The 22,433-nt window shown below is 32.2% G+C and overlaps 1 protein-coding gene across 1 annotated transcript in view; it reads left to right on the top strand.

The window, feature by feature from the left end:
* Positions 1-20,418, top strand: part of LOC143058840 (low-density lipoprotein receptor-related protein 2-like) — a 112,196-nt gene extending 91,778 nt beyond the window's left edge. The window contains exons 68-77 of the mRNA XM_076232317.1: positions 1,429-1,705; positions 2,073-2,201; positions 4,570-4,793; positions 5,440-5,619; positions 7,196-7,315; positions 8,010-8,111; positions 8,533-8,598; positions 9,028-9,115; positions 11,016-11,130; positions 19,076-20,418. Coding sequence (XP_076088432.1) covers positions 1,429-1,705; positions 2,073-2,201; positions 4,570-4,793; positions 5,440-5,619; positions 7,196-7,315; positions 8,010-8,111; positions 8,533-8,598; positions 9,028-9,115; positions 11,016-11,130; positions 19,076-19,360 — 1,586 coding nt within the window. The 3' untranslated portion in view covers positions 19,361-20,418. The remainder of the gene's footprint in view (positions 1-1,428; positions 1,706-2,072; positions 2,202-4,569; positions 4,794-5,439; positions 5,620-7,195; positions 7,316-8,009; positions 8,112-8,532; positions 8,599-9,027; positions 9,116-11,015; positions 11,131-19,075) is intronic.
* Positions 20,419-22,433: the final 2,015 nt, after the last annotated feature.

Genomic DNA, 22,433 nt, shown 5'->3' with positions numbered 1-22,433 from the left:
GAGCTAAAGAAGTACTTCCTTAGCTCAACCGCTTACGGCTGACTAAGTATCTACTAAGTTTTTCTAAGGGAAGCAATCCCGTCACACTTCCCCCACCTCAAGAGTCATTATACTCTATAATGATGATATTTTCATCTTTTTTATATTTATATTTTAATCTGGCTAGGTAATTCTTCTAACCGTGGGTTATTATTGTTGGGCGCCAATGTAACCGGAGAGCACGAATTTCATTACAAAATTGCTTGTCTCCACCGGGACTCGAACCCGGTACCTCTGTGTTACAAGGCAGCGCGCTAACCGACTGAGCTAAAGAAGTACTTCCTTAGCTCAACCGCTTACGGCTGACTAAGTATCTACTAAGTTTTTCTAAGGGAAGCAATCCCGTCACAATGTAAATATATTTATTTTCTTTTTGTATTTTAATTAATAAAAACTCTTTTGTATTAAACAGTCATATTTAAAATCATTATAAATATTTGCAAAATACACCAACCTTTAATCTTCAAATATTCTTTTTCACAAAACTGAGACACAACTACACCTTTTGATCAGTTATCATAAGTGAAAAACATACAATGTAGTGAACAGTTTTTACCTGAACACTTATTACTAGAATGAGGTAAATAATATTTTGAAACACCTTTAGATAAAATTTGAACAAAATAATCAACCTGTATCATAAATATGATTTTATAAAATATATAAATCCTATTATCAAAGTTATTTTTTCTTTTCTTTTTTCAAATTTATTTAATTTCCCAATTTCACTTCATTTACTGAACTCTATACAAAGAGAGATAACTCAAAAATAACTAAGGTCTTTTTTGACATTTAGCATATAACAAAAGTTCAATTGGGAACTTTTCTTATATAATATTTTATCCAATGCTATAAGAAAATTTCCTTCTCAAAGGATAAAATATTACATAAGGAAAGTTCCCAATGGAACTTTTGTCACATGCTAAAAGTTCTTTGGAATATTAGCATGATTAGTATGGACAATGTTTTATATAATAAAAGTTCCAGGAATATTTGCTATATATATATGTATTATAAATGTTCCAGGAATATTTGTTATATTAAAAAAGTTCCAGTCATATTGGAATATTGGCTATATTATAAATGTTCCAGGAATAGTTATCATGGTTATTAGATAATTAAAGTTCTAGAAATATTTATTATATGATCAAAGTTCTAGGAATATATACTACAATATCCAAAATTATTTCTAGCTACAAATGTATGGAAGTAAATTTCCAATAATAAAGTACAGGCATTTTCATACCTTGTCTAGAATAAGAGCCATCATACTTTTCAATAAAAAATTATCAACTTTCTGATAGCCCCCATCCAAAATTATTAAATACTATCATTTGGTATAATTATAAAAAATACCAAAAATATATTAATGGTCTAATTTTGTTTCAGGGGACATGATGATGTTATTTTTCACAAGCGGTCATGAAGTCCGCCAATTGATACCTTCTAAGAAAGACTACTCTGGTATGATCAGCTGGGGCCGACACATGGGAGGGTTGGACATTGATGCCGAGAGACGATTGATATACTGGACAGATCTGTCATTACGTAAAATACAGAGGGCTGCAGTCCCTCAAGACCAGAAAGTAGCAGAGACGACTCGACCACAGGATCTGAATGTGTTGGCTTTGAGGCCAGAAGGTGTAGCAGTGGACTGGGTAACAAAGTATGTAATACATATTTAAAGTTTATTTTAAGGTACCACTCCATGTGAAACCCGTGGTAAAAAATTTAGTTGAACTTGTCAACTTGCCCATGTTTATACATGGAATAAGCTATATCCCTATAAACACTATTTTATGCCACTGTCGCAGCGGAGGGCATTTTATTGTTATCCTTGTCCATACACTTTGAAATTGATTTATTTTCTCTACTTCAGTTTGTCTCATTAAAATGTTATGAAACTTATACATTATGCTTATTACCACAAATCATAGATCAAGTTCGAATTTGGAGGATATTACTCTTACCTTTCTTTAACTATGTAGAGCTGTGAGTATGGGTTCAAATAATTTTATTTTGAAACATTGCAGGAATGTTTATTGGACTGATTCAATCAAAAAAGTTGTAGCTGTGTCGTTAGATGATGGTCGATACATGAAAACGTTGATATCTGAAGATCTAGATTACCCACAATCCATTGCTGTTAGTCCTAATCTTGGGTAAGTACATAAATGTAGGACTTTCAAATTGAATTATTCTAAAAAAAAAAATACAGTATTGTTTATTTCTGTTAAATAATGAATAGATGTGTTGTAAAGTAGCAGCATATGATTGCAAATAAGACAACTCTCTAACCATGCTACCATAGACAAATAAGACAACTCTCTAACCCTGCTACCATAGACAAATAAGACAACCCTCTCACCATGCTACCATAGACAAATAAGACAACTCTCTACCCGTGCTACCATAGACAAATAAGACAACTCTCTCACCATGCTACCATAGACAAATAAGACAACTCTCTACCCGTGCTACCATAAACAAATAAGACAACTCTCTCACCATGCTACCATAGACAAATAAGACAACTCTCTCACCATGCTACCATAGACAAATAAGACAACTCTCTACCCCTGCTACCATAAACAAATAAGACAACTCTCTCACCATGCTACCATAGACAAATAAGACAACTCTCTCACCATGCTACCATAGACAAATAAGACAACTCTCTACCCGTGCTACCATATGCATAGACAAATAAGACAACTCTCTAACCATGCTACCATAGACAAATAAGACAACTCTCTACCCGTGCTACCATAAACAAATAAGACAACCCTCTCACCATGCTACCATAGACAAATAAGACAACTCTCTACCCGTGCTACCATAGACAAATAAGACAACCCTCTCACCATGCTACCATAGACAAATAAGACAACTCTCTACCCGTGCTACCATAAACAAATAAGACAACTCTCTCACCATGCTACCATAGACAAATAAGACAACTCTCTCACCATGCTACCATAGACAAATAAGACAACTCTCTACCCCTGCTACCATAAACAAATAAGACAACTCTCTCACCATGCTACCATAGACAAATAAGACAACTCTCTCACCATGCTACCATAGACAAATAAGACAACTCTCTCACCATGCTACCATAGACAAATAAGACAACTCTCTACCCGTGCTACCATATGCATAGACAAATAAGACAACTCTCTAACCATGCTACCATAGACAAATAAGACAACTCTCTACCCGTGCTACCATAAACAAATAAGACAACTCTCTCACCATGCTACCATAGACAAATAAGACAACTCTCTCACCATGCTACCATAGACAAATAAGACAACTCTCTCACCGTGCTACCATAGACAAATAAGACAACTCTCTCACCATGCTACCATAGACAAATAAGACAACTCTCTTACCGTGCTACCATAGACAAATAAGACAACTCTCTACCCGTGCTACCATAAACAAATAAGACAACTCTCTCACCATGCTACCATAGACAAATAAGACAACTCTCTAACCATGCTACCATAGACAAATAAGACAACTCTCTACCCGTGCTACCATAGACAAATAAGACAACTCTCTCACCATGCTACCATAGACAAATAAGACAACTCTCTACCCGTGCTACCATAAACAAATAAGACAACTCTCTCACCATGCTACCATAGACAAATAAGACAACTCTCTCACCATGCTACCATAGACAAATAAGACAACTCTTTACCCGTGCTACCATAAACAAATAAGACAACTCTCTCACCATGCTACCATAGACAAATAAGACAACTCTCTAACCATGCTACCATAGACAAATAAGACAACTCTCTACCCGTGCTACCATAAACAAATAAGACAACTCTCTCACCATGCTACCATAGACAAATAAGACAACTCTCTCACCATGCTACCATAGACAAATAAGACAACTCTCTCACCGTGCTACCATAAACAAATAAGACAACTCTCTCACCATGCTACCATAGACAAATAAGACAACTCTCTAACCATGCTACCATAGACAAATAAGACAACTCTCTTACCGTGCTACCATAGACAAATAAGACAACTCTCTAACCGTGCTACCATAGACAAATAAGACAACTCTCTAACCATGCTACCATAGACAAATAAGACAACCCTCTCACCATGCTACCATAGACAAATAAGACAACTCTCTCACCATGCTACCATAGACAAATAAGACAACTCTCTCACCATGCTACCATAGACAAATAAGACAACTCTCTCACCGTGCTACCATAGACAAATAAGACAACTCTCTAACCGTGCTACCATAGACAAATAAGACAACTCTCTAACCATGCTACCATAGACCTAATGTCATTCATGTATGCAGCTTTAGGTTATAGTGTGACCTTTAACGCTAAGCATTAGATAAAAATTACATCGCATTGTATTCTATTAAGACTAAAGGGTGTCAAAATATCAGTGTAAAACAATTCAAACTAGAAAATAGCATTGTGAATATTTTTTTTAAAAGTTGATATTAAGTATTTTCTGAAAATGATTACCATATTTTTGTAGTTGGGTGTATTGGACGGACAGCAGTGCATTGCAGCCTAAAATAGAACGGTCATGGATGAATGGAGACAACAGAGAAACACTCATCAGTACAAGAATTAGTCATCCAACAGGACTTACTATTGATGATTCTATGGGTGATCGAATCTACTGGTGCGACTCAAAAGAGAATATAGTAGAGTCTATGAGACCTGATGGAACAGATAGAGTCTTGGTTGTTGGCAAAGGTAAATAACTTTTTATTATGTTTTTCAGTCTGTGTGTCAATTCGTCTGTCAAACTTCAGTTTTTAAGTTTTTGTTGATGTCCATTTAGAATCATTACAATTTGCCTTTAGCGAGAATATTTTATGTATTTTAGAATTTACCTAATTTGAGGAATTAAAAATTGGTTCCAGAAGCTACATATAAAGAACTGACTCATTTGTTTTAATGTTAGGATCATGAATTGAAAAATTACAGCTTTGAATGAATTTGAAAATTTAAAACATTGATATTCAAAAGCTAAGAAATTTAAGAAATATTCACCTGGAAAAGCAACAGATTTATCTACTTTTGTTTATATACTGTAAAAGTAGAAATTTTTGTGGAGGATTTAATTTCGTTTATTTCGTGGAAAGAATATATCAACTATAAAATTAAAACCCCTCAAAAGTTTAACCTCCATATAATACCACTTACATTTAAGGAAACCACAAAATTAAATCCCCATGAAATCTTATAGAGAGATTAAACTACGAAATTTTAACCCCATGAATATTATTGTTTCTACAATATTCTTGAGTTTTTTTTATCTAATATAAAGAAGAAAAACTTCAACAGAATCTTAATTAGGATCATTCTTTTATTAATCCTTGCTTGTTATTTTATGTAGGCATAGTTAACCCAATGAGTCTTGATGTATTTGAAAGTAACCTTTACTTCGCATCACAACAGTCTGGTAGTATCATGAAAATGGATAAGTTTGGTCGAGGGATCAACTCCACTTTACAATCAGGGCTTCTGTTACCAACAACTGTCAGAGTATTCCATACAAAGAGACATAATATTTCAGGTTAGTATCCTTGGTTACAATTATAATTATTTCTGTAGCTGTTATGGTTTTCAAGCTATTTCTCCATTCACAGAGTTATTGCCCCTTTTTCTATTTGTTTATTTATGTGTTCATGACACATACCTTTTGTATGAAGGAATAATTTGATTGTTTTTTTTGGGTTCTTTTTAATATTTGGTGTAAGAAATTTCCCTATCTAGTCAACCAAACTTTGTAATTTTCACAGCTTTCTTAATAATTGTTATTTAGACTCTTGATTTATCAAAGTGTATGTCTATCTTCATTCAAATATCATAATGAAGCAATAGTGTTTACCATATCAATTAAAATTTAATGGTCTCCAAAGAAATAAATACCTGATTCCATTACATCCTTCTTCTCACTTTTTGCAAATTAAAAGTCGACATTTTTCTTGAATTTTAACATGAAATTTCGACCGGAAGTTAACCAAACGTCACCAAATTGCTGCTTCAACAATACTGAAAATCATATAATGTGATCCAGATCAATTTAAACATCAGTTCTTATAGTTTAAACTGAAAAAAATGAAAGAGAATTAAGAAAAGTTGAAATTTAAACGTGGATCCGCCATTTTGGAATTTACCGGAAGTTAACTATATTTCCAGCTTGCCTCCATATCTATAATTGAAGAGTATAGATTGAAGTATGTTTGAGCAAAATTTAGTGCATTTAACACGAAGTGCACAATTCCTTCATATATTGCACCTATACGCTGGACTATAACAATTTATTTTAAGTTTAACCTCACAGAAGCCAGGTATATCCTGAATTGTACATTTGTCACTTTTCTACATGCCAAGTTTTAATATACATTTAAAGTCTTGTAAGAAAGAACTGACCTTTGGAATGCAAGTACTACTATATATAACCCTTGGTTTTCTGGATACTTAAATTAGCATACTATATATGGAGCACATTGATCCTCAATTCATAATGCAAACTCATAGTACTTTTTGACACTAAATGATCTAAATATATTTCTTTTTCACCAAAAGTTTAATTTCTGCAAATTTAATGGTTAGCAATGACATCAAAAGCACTATTTTGTGTCAGAATCGGGCGACTTTTACATACTTTCCAAATTTGAGGGAGTGAATTGGTGGTCTGACACCTTGCATACATATGACAGTCTCTACCTGTTCAAACTTTTAGAAGATAGTTGTATACTATGTATGACTTCACATGGAACCTCTTGTTTTGATACATATTTAGCATTTGGTTCTATTAGCAAGCAGTAGCTCTTCATGTAAATAAGATGCAAAAACCTTTTAATGACCTGCCGAATTTGAAATAGCCTTTTCAAAAGAAGTTCATATAGATTAGTTTTCAATGATGATGTATGCAATTTCTGATATAATTGTCAATTTTATTTTGATGCAAATATATGAATAGGTTTCTGACAAGAAGCATTAACAAATACGGTAAATGGAGACTACATATAAAAACAAAAACTTAGCATCTCTAACCAAACAAAAATCTTGGATGATATAAATAGTTTTTCAGAACATGTATACAACATTTGAGTGAATTATAAATAGTCTGTTTATGATTTCAGTGAAAAATCCTTGTTCTGATAAGTGTAGCCATCTTTGTTTACTGGTTCCTGGAGGATATAGATGTGCTTGTCCAGATGGTACCAGATTTCAAACAGGAAATAAGTTTCTTTGTGATGCAGGTGAGTTTATAGTGTGCACATAGAGTAAAGGTTGTACCAAACACCTTGATTGAAATGAATTTGACTCTGTTGATTTTCATAAAATTTTCACAAAATATTAACTTTAATCCTTTGACAAAAAGATACAAATTTCAAACCACACACTAAAAATTAAATTTAGCAGTTAGCCAAACACTAATTTGAATCATTGAGTAAAAACTTAATATTTCCTTAATAGTACATGATAAAAACACTCATTTGATTTGTATATTGTTATCTTTCTGTAATGGTATGTAAAATAAAGGGAAACATGAATATAAAATTTAAAAGAAGTCATAATGTTTAAACATGTATTTTGTTATGATATTTATATTTGTTGGTCATACAAAAATGATTTTCTAGACAATAGTTTTTTTTTTTTTTTAAGTTTCACAATGTTTACAAAAACATAACTAGATTATGGATTTCCATCATTCTCCCAAGAAATTAAAAAGTTAAGACTCTTTATACAAACTTCAAAATGGAAAAGAATGGGTATTGTGTATAAAACTTGACAGGCAAAAGACCTGTAATCTTTTTTTCCTTCAAATTCCCTATGGGAGATAACTCTAAAATTGACTCTACATAAAAGAGCAGTACTTACTTTTAAATACTGAAGGTGTCTTTGAAGTGAAAATATCAATATGTATATCAATCCTTTATTTTGTATTTTTAGCAATGGAGGAATCCCGACCTTTGCCTTCAGCTTGCCCTTGTAACAATGGAGGATCCTGTGTCCAGGATAATTCATCAGTAATAGTTTGCCATTGCCCACCTGGTAAGTTCTATGTTTATGGCCAACCTAGGGCCACTATGTCTTTTGGTCTGTGTGTCTGTACATCTCTCTGTCTGTCCCACTTCAGATTAAAAATTTTGGTTGATGTAGATTTTGATGAAGTTAAAGTTCAATCAACTTGAAACTTAGTACACATGTTCCCTATAATATGATCTTTCTAATTTTAATGCCAATTTAGACTCCAATTTCAGGGTCTTCTAAACATAAAAAATGATGATAGGAGTGGGACATCTGGGTAGTATGGACAGTAGATAAATATAAGACTGCCCTTTGCTTTTAGAAAGTAGTTAACATGACATCATTTAATACACTAGACACTGTCTTAATTATGCTGTGATGAAAAAAAAAAATGAACCTGATCAACACTTTTTGAAAAATATTTTTATTTTCTTCAATTTTGCAGGTTTTCTTGGACCATACTGTGAACTTTTAGAACCTAAAAAACTCATGCCACAATTGGAGTCAACAAGTAAGTAATAACAGTTTGATGTTCAATGAACCATGACAACATTTATGCACATTGTGAATTTCATGGAGACATTAAAGCTCCCTTTTGGTTTTGTAGTTTTTCAACTCTGTTGTTTTAGACTTTTATTTGGTAAATTCATATGCTTCACCATGGATACATACCTAATTTTATATATTTAATGGTAGGACTTACTCCAATTAAAGTTCTTGTTTCTCTCCTATAATTTGTAACAATATATAGTTATATGCTTAGATATGTAAATGTTTTGTAGGCCTTGACACACTTATAGTGCATGCCTCTGTTATTCTTGTTACATATTGTTACTTTCTTAATATTTATTTGTAGGACTTAATACAATTTGTCTCTTGTTTTGTCTTTGGATTTATTACCATAGTAACATTATACTTTAATTTGTATATTTATTTATAGGACTCGCTACAATTATAGTTCCTGTTTCTGTACTTGGATTTGTTCTTATCATGATTCTGTTGCTGTTGTATGTCTTCAGAAGAAAAAGGTTTGTATGTCAAGAAACTTTATATTATTTAGTTAGGCAACTATTTTTTTGAAAGAAAATTTATCTTTGTAGCTACCACTATGCTCTTGTCAACATATAATTGTTCCTCCTAGGATAATTTCCCTCTTGGAATTTTGTGTAAGATAAAGTTATATTATCTGTTCATCTTGAAATATTTTCCAGATAATTTCTTAATTGTTTCTGAAATTATTTTTAAAAAGGAACTTCTCTTCCATGATACTCTCCTTGAAAATAATTGATGAGTTTATGATATAACATTCAGACTTTCAAATTGGACTTTATTAATCCCACAGCGCTGCATAACATGATTGTTTACATATATGTCAAATATCATACAGTTTACATTCAATTATATCAAGCTATTCATTGAGTGTAGTTTAACTTAAGTATATATATTTCTTGGTTATTTTTTTAATCTTTGAGTTGTACAATACATGTTTATTTCAAAACTTAAAACTGATCTACAATTTGCCTTTTCAGAATCTAAAGAACTTGGGTAATTTCATTGTGTGTACACCAAAATGTCAATTGTTTCATTGTTCTGGAGGTTTTAAATGCTTTTGAAAATATAACCTATAATGCAATAGATTCTGAAATGGAGAATTAATTATACCTGCCAACTTTTCAAAATGCTCATGGGGGTTTTACGTGCAAGATGGCTCATATAGTCCTACAAAATGTTTAAGGGGCCTCCAAATATATTTTAATGTTGTTTTTTGGCTTCTTCATACTTTTACAAGGCTATAGCCATTGTAAAAATAATTATTTTGTTTAAAATTGTGGACAAAATTGCTCTTTCAAAATTTCCATTTAAGAGCCTCCATGGGGGTAATCCCCCGCAAATAGTGACAGTTGACAGGTATGAATAATATATGAGCCGTCTCGGATAGAAATGAACCTTATGCAAGTGAACATATATTTGATTGGTTTTGGAACATTTGAGGGGATAGACCTTGGTTCAGGGAGATAACTCTTTAAATCAGTTAAGCGTTTGTAAAAGTCAAGTTCATCAATGTATTTTAAGGATGTACTTAGGTGAGGTTTTGGAATTTGTGTCAAATGTTCGGACTCCTTGGCGTTTTCCCATACAATACAATGTAAAATATTTTGCCCCATAACACCCATTTATTTTTTCATATAAGACTTCATAGCTCATGAAAGGTCAATAACCAAAATTTTAGAAGATTCTTAATTTTCGTTCTTTTGTTTTGAGACCTTATAATATCAATGCAAATATAAAGTAAAAGTCCAAGTCAGCCTTTTCCCACCATATTTTAAATCTCAAATATCTCGAAAAGGAGGTCCATGACATATAAATATTTTTTGCTTATTTTTATCCTCAATTGATGCTCTACCAGCTTATGGTACCATTTTAACTTCTTAATTTATAAATTTTCACCTAACCTCACCTAAGTACATCCTTAAGCATTTACCTGAAACAGATTGAAAATAATCTATGTAACCTAGAAGCTTAGAATATATTTAAAAAAATGGTTGATACAAACGTACTGATGATTTTAAGAGTTATTTCCCTTAACCTAGGTCTACCTCCTTAAATACGATATAAAAAATGAAATTTTGTTTGTTTAGTAGGGTTCTTTTATCAACTCTATTTCGAAACAGTTACAGACCATGCATTGAGATATTTTTAAATCATAAATAAGTTAACAGATGCATTGACAATGGCAGATTATATTTTGCAATAGGTCTATTTCTATCCACCACAGCTCATATATTGCACAATTTATGGATGGCCTTATTTTACCTCCCCACATTAAAAGTAAGTCTTGCATTTTGTTTCAAATTAACACAATTTATAATTTCCGGTTGTTTTTTTAACCTTTCTTTTTATTTAAAGCTTTTTTTTCTATTGATTCAGGAAAGTAGTGAAAGGTGAATTCAAAGGAGGATCTGGAGTAGTGAAATATAGAGAAGGCACTAATGTTGAAATAACACCTCCATTTACTAGTGATGATACTAGCTCATCAGGGCATGTAAGTATATCAAAAGTGTCAGAACACAATTTCGGGATAAAGATTGCATGAAAGGAAATCAAAACCTCTGTTACTGACTTGATATCTAAATCATCCAAAGCTTATCACTACCTTTTTGATAAACAAAACATATTGCATTGATCATTATATTCTAAACATCCTATTATTGAACATTTAAAGGAAATTATCAATGTAATTTTTGTTCAGATATTCAAGGCACAAAATGATGCAACCCTTTTAAAGAGAATTACATAAATTTTGCAAGGTGCAGGCATTTGTTCTAAAAATATAAATGATGTCATGTTTAAAGTCATCTTTGAAAATTGCAGTTATCTCCCATTGCCCAGAATTGTAAAACCAATGCTTTATTGACAATGTACCATTTTTTTCAACTGAAAATTTAATGCAATCTCCTGGTGACCCTCCAGTTCCTGCAAGCACTTCGATTTCATTTTGACATGGAAATAACTGAATCAAGGAAAGAGAGACCAAAATTCCAAAGGGACATTGAAACTCAATTGTATCATCATTGATACCCAAAAATATAAATGATGTCATGTTTAAAGTCATCCTTTAAAAATTGCAGTTATCTCCCATTGCCCAGAATTGTAAAACCGATGCTTTATTGACAATGTACCATTTTTTCCACTGAAAATATAATGCAATCTCCACCCTCCAGTTCCTGCAAGCACTTTGATTTCATTATGACATGGAAATAACTGAAGCAAAGAAAGAGAGACCAAAATTCCAAAGGGACATTGAAACTCATAAGTTAAAATAATCTGACAACACCACGGGTAAAACACAAGACAAAGAACAGTACACAAAACACAATAGCAGAAAACTAAAGACTGAGCAACACGAACCCCACCAAAAACTGCTGGTGATCTCAGTGCTCTGAAAGGGTATTCAGATCCTTGATCCTTAAATGAGCATAATGATCGGTGCAACTTCTTATAAATCAATTTTCTGTATGTTTGACACATTTTGATTTTCTCCTTTGGCTTATATTATGCTATCATTATTGTGCATAGGTGGAATATATTTTTCATGTTCATAAATGTTTAAACCAACACATTTTAAGAAGAAATGGAATGGAGAGGGGTTGCTTAAAACAATATCGTTATGTTGCACCAAATTGTACAGTAAATAAAAACTTTCATGTGAAACACATATTTAATGCTACAAAAATGATGAAAGTTAATGGAAAAATGGTTGCTTAAAAACCATACAGATGGGTGCGGTCCTAACCTTGACAAAAGTTAACTTAGAGTTAACTTGTTGACTGCTTTCTAAGTTAACTTGAGAATTTTTAAGCAGTCAAGCAAGTTAACTTCGTCGTTGGTGGACAATGGTGGACCAGACCTACGGTCTGCTTTTTTAGGACTGCTGCAGTCCTATCGACAAGTCTGCTCCAGACCAGACCTGTGGACAAGTCTGCTTTTGACCAGTCCTGAGGACAGGTCTACCCCAGACCAGACCTGTGGACAAGTCTGCTTTTGACCAGTCCTGAGGACAGGTCTGCCTCAGACCAGACCTGTGGACAGGTCTGCTCCTGACCAGACCTGAGGATAGGTCTGCTTTTGACCAGACCTGTTGACAAGTCTGCTATTGACCAGACCTGAGGATAGGTCTGCTTATGACAGATTATCGTTATAAGAGTTTTCATATCAGACTTGAGCTTTCATTAAAATATGTAAACAACATTCGCATTGTTTTTCCACAGATATCATTTATTATTTACTCGCTAGACTCTACTAGATATTATACAAATGCTCGCTTTTATTTGATATACATGTATTCTTATATAAATAAAAAATGGCTATACGATCACACAGAGTTTATTTTATTAGAAGGCGGATAAAAAGGTTATCCAACGCATCGGAACAATATTCTTATATCACGGGATATCGGCAACATTGTTTACGTTACTTCGTTCCCCGTTGTTTACCTGTCCCTTCCTAAATTTTACTTTATGCATAAATTTATACTTGCATGGCTATTTCATTGATATTCAACTTGTTTGCATTGGATTTACTATTCTACTTCCCGCAGAATATTCTAACAGAAATTGTACAGTGTCCGTAAGCATACGGTGTGGTAAAACTATCAACAATCTCGTCAAATTCGTCAGATTTATCAAGAGATTTGTCATTGCCGATATTTATATGGGACGTCCTAAAATTATACTCAATGCGCACTTTAATGAAATAGTTGCCACTTGACGTTTAACTATAAACAAAATCAATCAACCGACATAATAGATTCCAAGAAGAGAACCTCGTATACTTTTTTTATTAAATCATTGTAAATAGTACAAAGGAATTCAGACATGTCAGTGTTGGTACTTTGATGATGTGGCATAATAGTTCTGTTTTACACGAACACCATCATGAACTCCTATATATGATGTGACTGTTATTATGAATAAAGAGATGAAATTCTGACATTCTCAATTTATTCAGAATATTTTTTGCATTATAAATAGTTTTCCAATATTATTTATTACGTGTACATTTACGGTCCTACTAAAATGTGAACAGGAGCGCCAGGAGAAGAAATTAAGGCACTCGGTACAATGGTATGCGGGTATATAGATTTGCAAATAAAAGTGCACATATGATCAGTTTTGTTCAAATAGTTTTGTTTTCCAAGTCACCATGAGGTATTAAAACTACTGAAATTTTGTTACGAATCAATATTTTGAATAAAAGGAGGACACGCTGGTATCCTAAATTTATGCGAACAAAAATTTGTTGTTATTAAATTGCAATATTGCTGTCCATTGTCATGATAATATTATACATTGATTCCTGACATAAAAAATATGACTGATTAATACTATGCGGGTACGTCATGGTGTATATAGATTTACAAATGAAAGTGCACATATGGTCAGTTTTGGTAATGCGGTCAAATAATTTTGTTGTACAAGTCAGCTGGAGGTATCAAAACTACTGAAATTTTGTTACGTATCAATATTTTGAATAAAATGAGGACATGCTGGTATCCTAAATTTATGCGAACAAAAATTTGTTGTTATTATATTGCAATATTGCTGTCCATTGTCATGATTGTATTATACATTAAATCCTGACATAAAAAATATGGCTGATTTATTATACGGGTATATAGATATTCAAATTAAAGTGAACATATGGTCAGTTTTGGTGGATGCGGTCAAATAATTTTGTTGTACAAGTCAGCAGGAGGTATCAAAACTACTGAAATTTTGTTACATATCAATATTTTGAATAAAATGAGGACATGCTGGAATTCTAAATTGATGTGAACAAAAAATTGTTGTTATTATATTGCAATTTTCCTGTCCATTGTCATGATTGTATTATACATTGAATCCTGACATAAAAAATATGGCTGATTTACTATGCAGGTATATAGATTTACAAATTAAAGTGCATAGATGGTCAGTTTTGGTGGATGCGGTCAAATAATTTTGTTGTACAAGTCAACTGAAGGCATCAAAACTACTGAAATTTTGTTACGTATCAGTATTTTGAGTAAAAAGAGGACATGCTGGCACCCTTAATTTAGGCAAACAAAAATTGTTGTTATTATATTGCAATATTGCTGTCCATTGTCATGATTGTATTATACATTGAATCCTGACATTAAAAATAAGGCTGATTTAATATGCTGGTATATAGATTTACAATTCAAAGCTCAGATATGGTCAGTTTTGGTAATGTCAAATAATTATATAGATTTACAAATTAAAGTGCATATATGGTCAGTTTTGGTGGATGCGGTCAAATAATTTAGTTGTACAAGTCAACTGGAGGCATCAAAACTACTGAAATTTTGTTACGTATCAGTATTTTGAGTAAAAAGAGGACATGCTGGCACCCTTAATTTTTAGGCAAACAAAAACTTGTTGTTATTATATTGCAATATTGATGTCCATTGTCATGATGTATTATACATTGAATCCTGACATTAAAAATAAGGCTGATTTACTATGCTGGTATATAGATTTACAATTTAAAGTTCACATATGGTCAGTTTTGGTAATGCGGTCAAATAATTTTGTTGTACAAGTCAGCAGGAGGTATGAAAACTACTGAAATTTTGTTACGTATCAATATTTTGAATAAAATGAGGACATGCTGGTATCCTAAATTTATGCGAACCAAAATTTTTTGTTATTATATTGCAATTTTCCTGTCCATTGTCATGATTGTATTATACATTGAATCCTGACATAAAAAATATGGCTGATTTACTATGCAGGTATATAAATTTACAAATTAAAGTTCACATATGGTCAGTTTTGGTGGATGGGGTCAAATAATTTTGTTGTACAAGTCAACTGAAGGCATCAAAACTACTGAAATTTTGTTACGTATCAGTATTTTGAGTAAAAAGAGGACATGCTGGCACCCTTAATTTAGGCAAACAAAAATTGTTGTTATTATATTGCAATATTGCTGTCCATTGTCATGATTGTATTATACATTGAATCCTGACATTAAAAATAAGGCTGATTTAATATGCTGGTATATAGATTTACAATTCAAAGCTCAGATATGGTCAGTTTTGGTAATGTCAAATAATTATATAGATTTACAAATTAAAGTGCATATATGGTCAGTTTTGGTGGATGCGGTCAAATAATTTAGTTGTACAAGTCAACTGGAGGCATCAAAACTACTGAAATTTTGTTACGTATCAGTATTTTGAGTAAAAAGAGGACATGCTGGCACCCTTAATTTAGGCAAACAAAAATTTGTTGTTATTATATTGCAATATTGATGTCCATTGTCATGATTGTATTATACATTGAATCCTGACATTAAAAATAAGGCTGATTTACTATGCTGGTATATAGATTTACAATTTAAAGTTCACATATGGTCAGTTTTGGTAATGCGGTCAAATAATTTTGTTGTACAAGTCAGCAGGAGGTATGAAAACTACTGAAATTTTGTTACGTATCAATATTTTGAATAAAATGAGGACATGCTGGTATCCTAAATTTATGCGAACCAAAATTTTTTGTTATTATATTGCAATTTTCCTGTCCATTGTCATGATTGTATTATACATTGAATCCTGACATAAAAAATATGGCTGATTTACTATGCAGGTATATAGATTTACAAATTAAAGTTCACATATGGTCAGTTTTGGTGGATGCGGTCAAACAATTTTGTTGTACAAGTCAGCTGGAGGTATCAAAACTACTGAAATTTTGTTATGTATCAATATTTTGAATAAAATGAGGACATGCTGGTATCCTAAATTTATGCGAACCAAAAGTTTTTGTTATTATATTGCAATTTTGCTGTCCATTGTCATGATTGTATTATACATTGAATCCTGACATAAAAAATATGGCTGATTTACTATGCAGGTATATAGATTTACAAATTAAAGTGCATATATGGTCAGTTTTGGTGGATGCGGTCAAATAATTTTGTTGTACAAGTCAACTGAAGGCATCAAAACTACTGAAATTTTGTTACGTATCAGTATTTTGAGTAAAAAGAGGACTTGCTGGCACCCTTAATTTAGGCAAACAAAAATTGTTGTTATTATATTGCAATATTGCTGTCCATTGTCATGATTGTATTATACATTGAATCCTGACATTAAAAATAAGGCTGATTTAATATGCTGGTATATAGATTTACAATTCAAAGCTCAGATATGGTCAGTTTTGGTAATGTCAAATAATTATATAGATTTACAAATTAAAGTGCATATATGGTCAGTTTTGGTGGATGCGGTCAAATAATTTAGTTGTACAATCAACTGGAGGCATCAAAACTACTGAAATTTTGTTACGTATCAGTATTTTGAGTAAAAAGAGGACATGCTGGCACCCTTAATTTAGGCAAACAAAAATTTGTTGTTATTATATTGCAATATTGATGTCCATTGTCATGATTGTATTATACATTGAATCCTGACATTAAAAATAAGGCTGATTTACTATGCTGGTATATAGATTTACAATTTAAAGTTCACATATGGTCAGTTTTGGTAATGCGGTCAAATAATTTTGTTGTACAAGTCAGCAGGAGGTATGAAAACTACTGAAATTTTGTTACGTATCAATATTTTGAATAAAATGAGGACATGCTGGTATCCTAAATTTATGCGAACCAAAATTTTTTGTTATTATATTGCAATTTTCCTGTCCATTGTCATGATTGTATTATACATTGAATCCTGACATAAAAAATATGGCTGATTTACTATGCAGGTATATAAATTTACAAATTAAAGTTCACATATGGTCAGTTTTGGTGGATGCGGTCAAACAATTTTGTTGTACAAGTCAGCTGGAGGTATCAAAACTACTGAAATTTTGTTACGTATCAATATTTTGAATAAAATGAGTACATGCTGGTATCCTAAATTTATGCGAACTAAAAGTTTTTGTTATTATATTGCAATTTTGCTGTCCATTGTCATGATTGTATTATACATTGAATCCTGACATAAAAAATATGGCTGATTTACTATGCAGGTATATAGATTTACAAATTAAAGTGCATATATGGTCAGTTTTGGTGGATGCGGTCAAATAATTTTGTTGTACAAGTCAACTGGAGGCATCAAAACTACTGAAATTTTGTTACGTATCAGTATTTTGAGTAAAAAGAGGACATGCTGGCACCCTTAATTTAGGCAAACAAAAATTTGTAGTAATTTTTTAAATGAATTAAACTATTTCTGATTGTGGCTGCATAGTTCAAGGATGTATAACTAACAAGGACGTATGTATGTATATACTGGTAAATGCCTCCGATATCCGAAGAACCCCTCGAAAGCTGCGAGGGTACAGTGGCATCCATGTACACTCCCTAACGGGATTAATGGAGATGTGTCACTAACGTATATTTATACGACAATTATTTTTACAAGGACAACCAATCCCCACCCAATTCAACACAAAGGGAGTGCTAGGACACCGGGAAGTCTGTTATTGTGGTGGAGGAAGCCGAAGTACTCGGAGAGAACCACCGGGCCACTCGGTGGAAACAGACAAACCAGAGAGATATCAGAAGATTGATCTCCAGGTCAAAGTAGGGACACTTTGACCAACCGAGGCCCCCCTAACATCAAATATACTTCTTTTCAAAAATATACATAATATGATTGAATTTGATCTCGGAATATATGTATATTCAGTGCCTGTTATCATTGTAACCGAGATCGTTTTTATAATAAATAGATTGTCAGATCACAGATAAATTTGTGTTACGTTCTGTGCGTACTTATTTTCAAATATTTGTATTTAATCCTGTTCATAAAACGGAAGTATTAATTTTCAAATTACTTTATTTTCGATGTTTATACTACGAAACAAAGATATTTTTTTTTTAAATCAACGAAGAGCAGTCCTGGTTACAAGTTAACTTAGTGTTGAGCAGACCAGTCAAAAGTTAACTTGTGAACAGGTCTGGTTTTGATCGGATTTGTCCAAGCAGAAGTTAACTTTGTGGCAGGACCGGTTTCCAAGTTAACTTATGTTTACTTAACTTTATGACAGGACTGGTTCCGAAGTTAACTTATGTTAACTTATGACAGGACTGGTTCGAAGTTAACTTATATCAATAGCGGACCTGTTTCCAAGTTAACTTTTTGGCAGACATAAAAACAGTCCTAGGACCAAGTCCGCTTTTCAAGTTAACTAGATTTTGGTCCTAGGACTGGTCAGAGCAGTCCTATATTCGGTCACAGGTTAACTTTGACCAGTCCAAATGACTGGTTATCAAGTTAACTTGCTGTACAGGTTAGGAGTGCACCCATCTGTATCATTATTTTGAATCAAATTTTGAAGTAAATAAAATATTTAATGTGAAACCAATATTAAATGTTACAAAATTTAATGACGAAACATGAACAGAGAAATTGTTGGCTAAAAATCATATTTTTATTTTAATTGACCTCAGATTCTGATCTTCTATTCCAGAACATGACAAATATACAGCTAGATTCTACAAACTTTTGTAATCCAATGTACTACAAATCAGAAGATATAGACACTACATTTGATTCTATGGAGAATCCAGTTACCTCCCTTGATCGTGAGGCTCCAGTTACTTCCCCTGATATTAGTGTAGGACTTCCAAAGGATGGTTCTCAAGGAGCTACTCCTAGTAATTTAAGGAAATATAGAGTGAAGAAAAAGGCGTTGAGTCCTGTTGAACATTCAGATAAGGATAAAGACGGACTTGTTGCAGAAGAGGAATTGTAGCAATGAATTCTGGGTACAATTTCCTCACCAATGATCTCAGATCAATTACTATTACAAAGACATACATATCATATTGTTTAAAAGGACAGTGATTGGATAATTTTGTGCATGTGTCATCCATTCAGAGGTTTGCTTTTTGAAATTTCATGACAAACTAAAGACAATGTTTCCAGACAATGTGAAATCAAGCTTTGGCTATTGCTTTGCATTTTCAACATAATACTGAGTGAATTAGAAAGTAGCTGTCTGTATATATAGGATACATGAAGCAATTATCAGTATGAAGTTTGATTTGCCTTAACAGCTTCTGTATAATCAATTGTCAGTTTCACAGCTTAACTGGCAAAATATCATAGAATTTTTTCATTGTGCCTGAATACTACAGAAATTTCGGAGCATCCACTGGAGGTTTAAAAGGTTTTTGCTGATCAAAATCTTGGACGTGTTCTTTATTAGGAAATTGAAATATGAAGTATCCATTTTGTACAGCAAGACCTTCCAGTGACTTTTGGCATGTGTGCTTGCTTAATTCATTTTTTTTCATTTTTGATAACCATCATAACATTTTCATTGTTATTTTCAATACATTTATTATTTTTATGTAAAAAAAGCATTATGATTGAAATACAAATCGTCCAAGTCTAAGCTTATAAGTATGTGATGACACTCCTTTCTGCTTTTTGTTTGATGGCCTTTCATGATCCTATTGTTTTTGGTAATAAAACACACATTCAAAAATTTGAAAGCAGGCGTTTCATTATAGCGAGAACAGAAAGTTTAACTGAGTGTTGTCAGATCCTTCTAAAATAGGATCTGTATTTCAATCAGATTGGTAAAGAAGGCACAAATATGATTCATCAAGCAACAAATTTGATCCCAAATATCAGTTGATTACAGTAACACAATCTAGAGACCCATTATTGAGAATATGTGATGCCCTGCCAAAATGCCTTATGTAATCAAATACAAATTCATTTTATATTTAGTTCCTGAACATTTGTAAATAGTTGATGTAGTTGTCATACAATTCATATTATTATATAAAAATGTTTAATCAGTTTCTGACTTTTTTCCTTATTTGCCATCTGTTCTTACAGACAATAAGATTGATGGTTGAAGAGACCAGTGGTTTATGGTTACCTACTATTTTATAATGTTAGACAAATCTGTAAATTCAGAAACTATTGCAAGGTTTCTGTTAATGTGAATAACTGACTGGTTTAGTTTGCAATAATAAGAACTCACATTTTGTCATCTGATACATAATATAGGTTTGCAGCTTTTCCAAAAATCCCAATTATTAATCTTTCATTTTTATCAATTTTCACAAATTGCTATATTTTCTTAATAACAGAATACATAATGATGGTTTAATCCATATTTAGCTCACCTGGCCAGAAGAGCCAAGTGAGCTTTTCTCATCACTTGGCGTCCGTTGTCTGTCATTGTTGTCGTAATCTTTTTACGTTTGAACTTCTTCTAGAGAACCACTAAATGAAATAAAACCAAACCTGGCATGAATGTTCCTTATGAGGTGCTGACCATGTGTTGTTATTTTGTAGCCGATCCATCATCCAAGATGGCAGCCATGGGGGACTTAGTTTAACATACCCTATGGAAAATGCATATATTTCTCACTTGGTTTATCTCACCCTTACCTCATTTTCTTGGATCATAATTACTTGTAGCTTATTTGATACTGGTAGTAAATCTTTATATTATGGACTATTAACATAAATTAAATGGTTAGTATAGAATGCAATGTATTTTAGCAAGTGCTCTCTTGTTTAAAACTAATTCTGCAATGAAATAATTCAGTTAAAAAAACAAAAATTAACTTACCTCCCCTGTAAAGGCTGCGCCCATGATCAAAAATTTGTAGCAGTATATTTTGAGATATTTTAGATATAACTGAGATTTAGAGTCTTTAAAAAGTGGTACAGATGATTTTTTCAATGAATTAACATCACTATATATAGATATAGGAAGATACTATATACATATATATAATGTCTCATCAAAATTAGGCAATATTAGCCCATATCCATGCACCCCAGATGAGCTGAGCACAAGTAAGTATAGATCACAAAACCGTTACGAGTAATGAAATAATTTTTTACTTTTCTTTAATATCATTACAAGAAACAAAGACAAATATATACAGTTACTGGCATCACCTAGGGTTTTCTATAAACATATAACCAGTGCCGTGGTATTATAACGATACAATTCTCAACACAAAAGAAAACTACATCATACATGTACATGTAGTGCAGTACCTGTAGTTAGATAACACTATACAATTGAATTGTTTTTAATCCAACATGGCATCACAAGAATAATTTGATGATTTGAGTTGGGAGGGGGGGGGGCAAGGGGTTTAACTGTTATGCTGTTTATGGGGTAATTTAATTCTTTGTTATCTGTTATTCTGAAAATAAATTTACTGTTAGCTGTTATTGTCTTATTCCTTGTTATCTGTTATAGGACTATTATTTTTATTGTTATCTGTTATTGTGAGATTGTTTTGCTGTTAACTGTTATTGAAAATTGGAATGTTAGCATTTTGACAGCCAATCTTAAGTAGAAATTGAAGAAAATGAACATTGTGATTTGGATGGAAAGTTGTCTCATTGGCACTCATACCACATCTTTTTATAATCACTATTTGGGTCTTTCCATTGGTGATATGGAGATCACGTATTTGCAGAAGGATTCCAGTAACAAACATCACATAAACATATTTAAAAACAATCGGGTACAGGACCATTCCCGTAGACATTATTATTACTCTTTGAAATAAATTCTATTGTCTGTGAACATGTTTTTAGATGTAAAATTTTGTACGAATTATAATTTGTACAAAAAATAGGTACAAATTATAGGTTTTTTTTTACTTTGTACACATTTTTCTTATAAAATATAATTTGTATTTTGACTTTGTACACATTTTTTGTACAAATTATAATTTGTGAAAATGACAATTTGTATATAAAATTTGACTAAAAATCACTTTTAACAATGTATAACTTTTACAATAACTTATCATATGGATTTTTTTATAAAAAAAAAA

The sequence above is a fragment of the Mytilus galloprovincialis genome, chromosome 14, assembly GCF_965363235.1.
Source record: "Mytilus galloprovincialis chromosome 14, xbMytGall1.hap1.1, whole genome shotgun sequence".
Lineage (NCBI taxonomy): Eukaryota > Metazoa > Mollusca > Bivalvia > Mytilida > Mytilidae > Mytilus > Mytilus galloprovincialis.
This window is presented reverse-complemented; position numbering and strand designations above follow the sequence as displayed.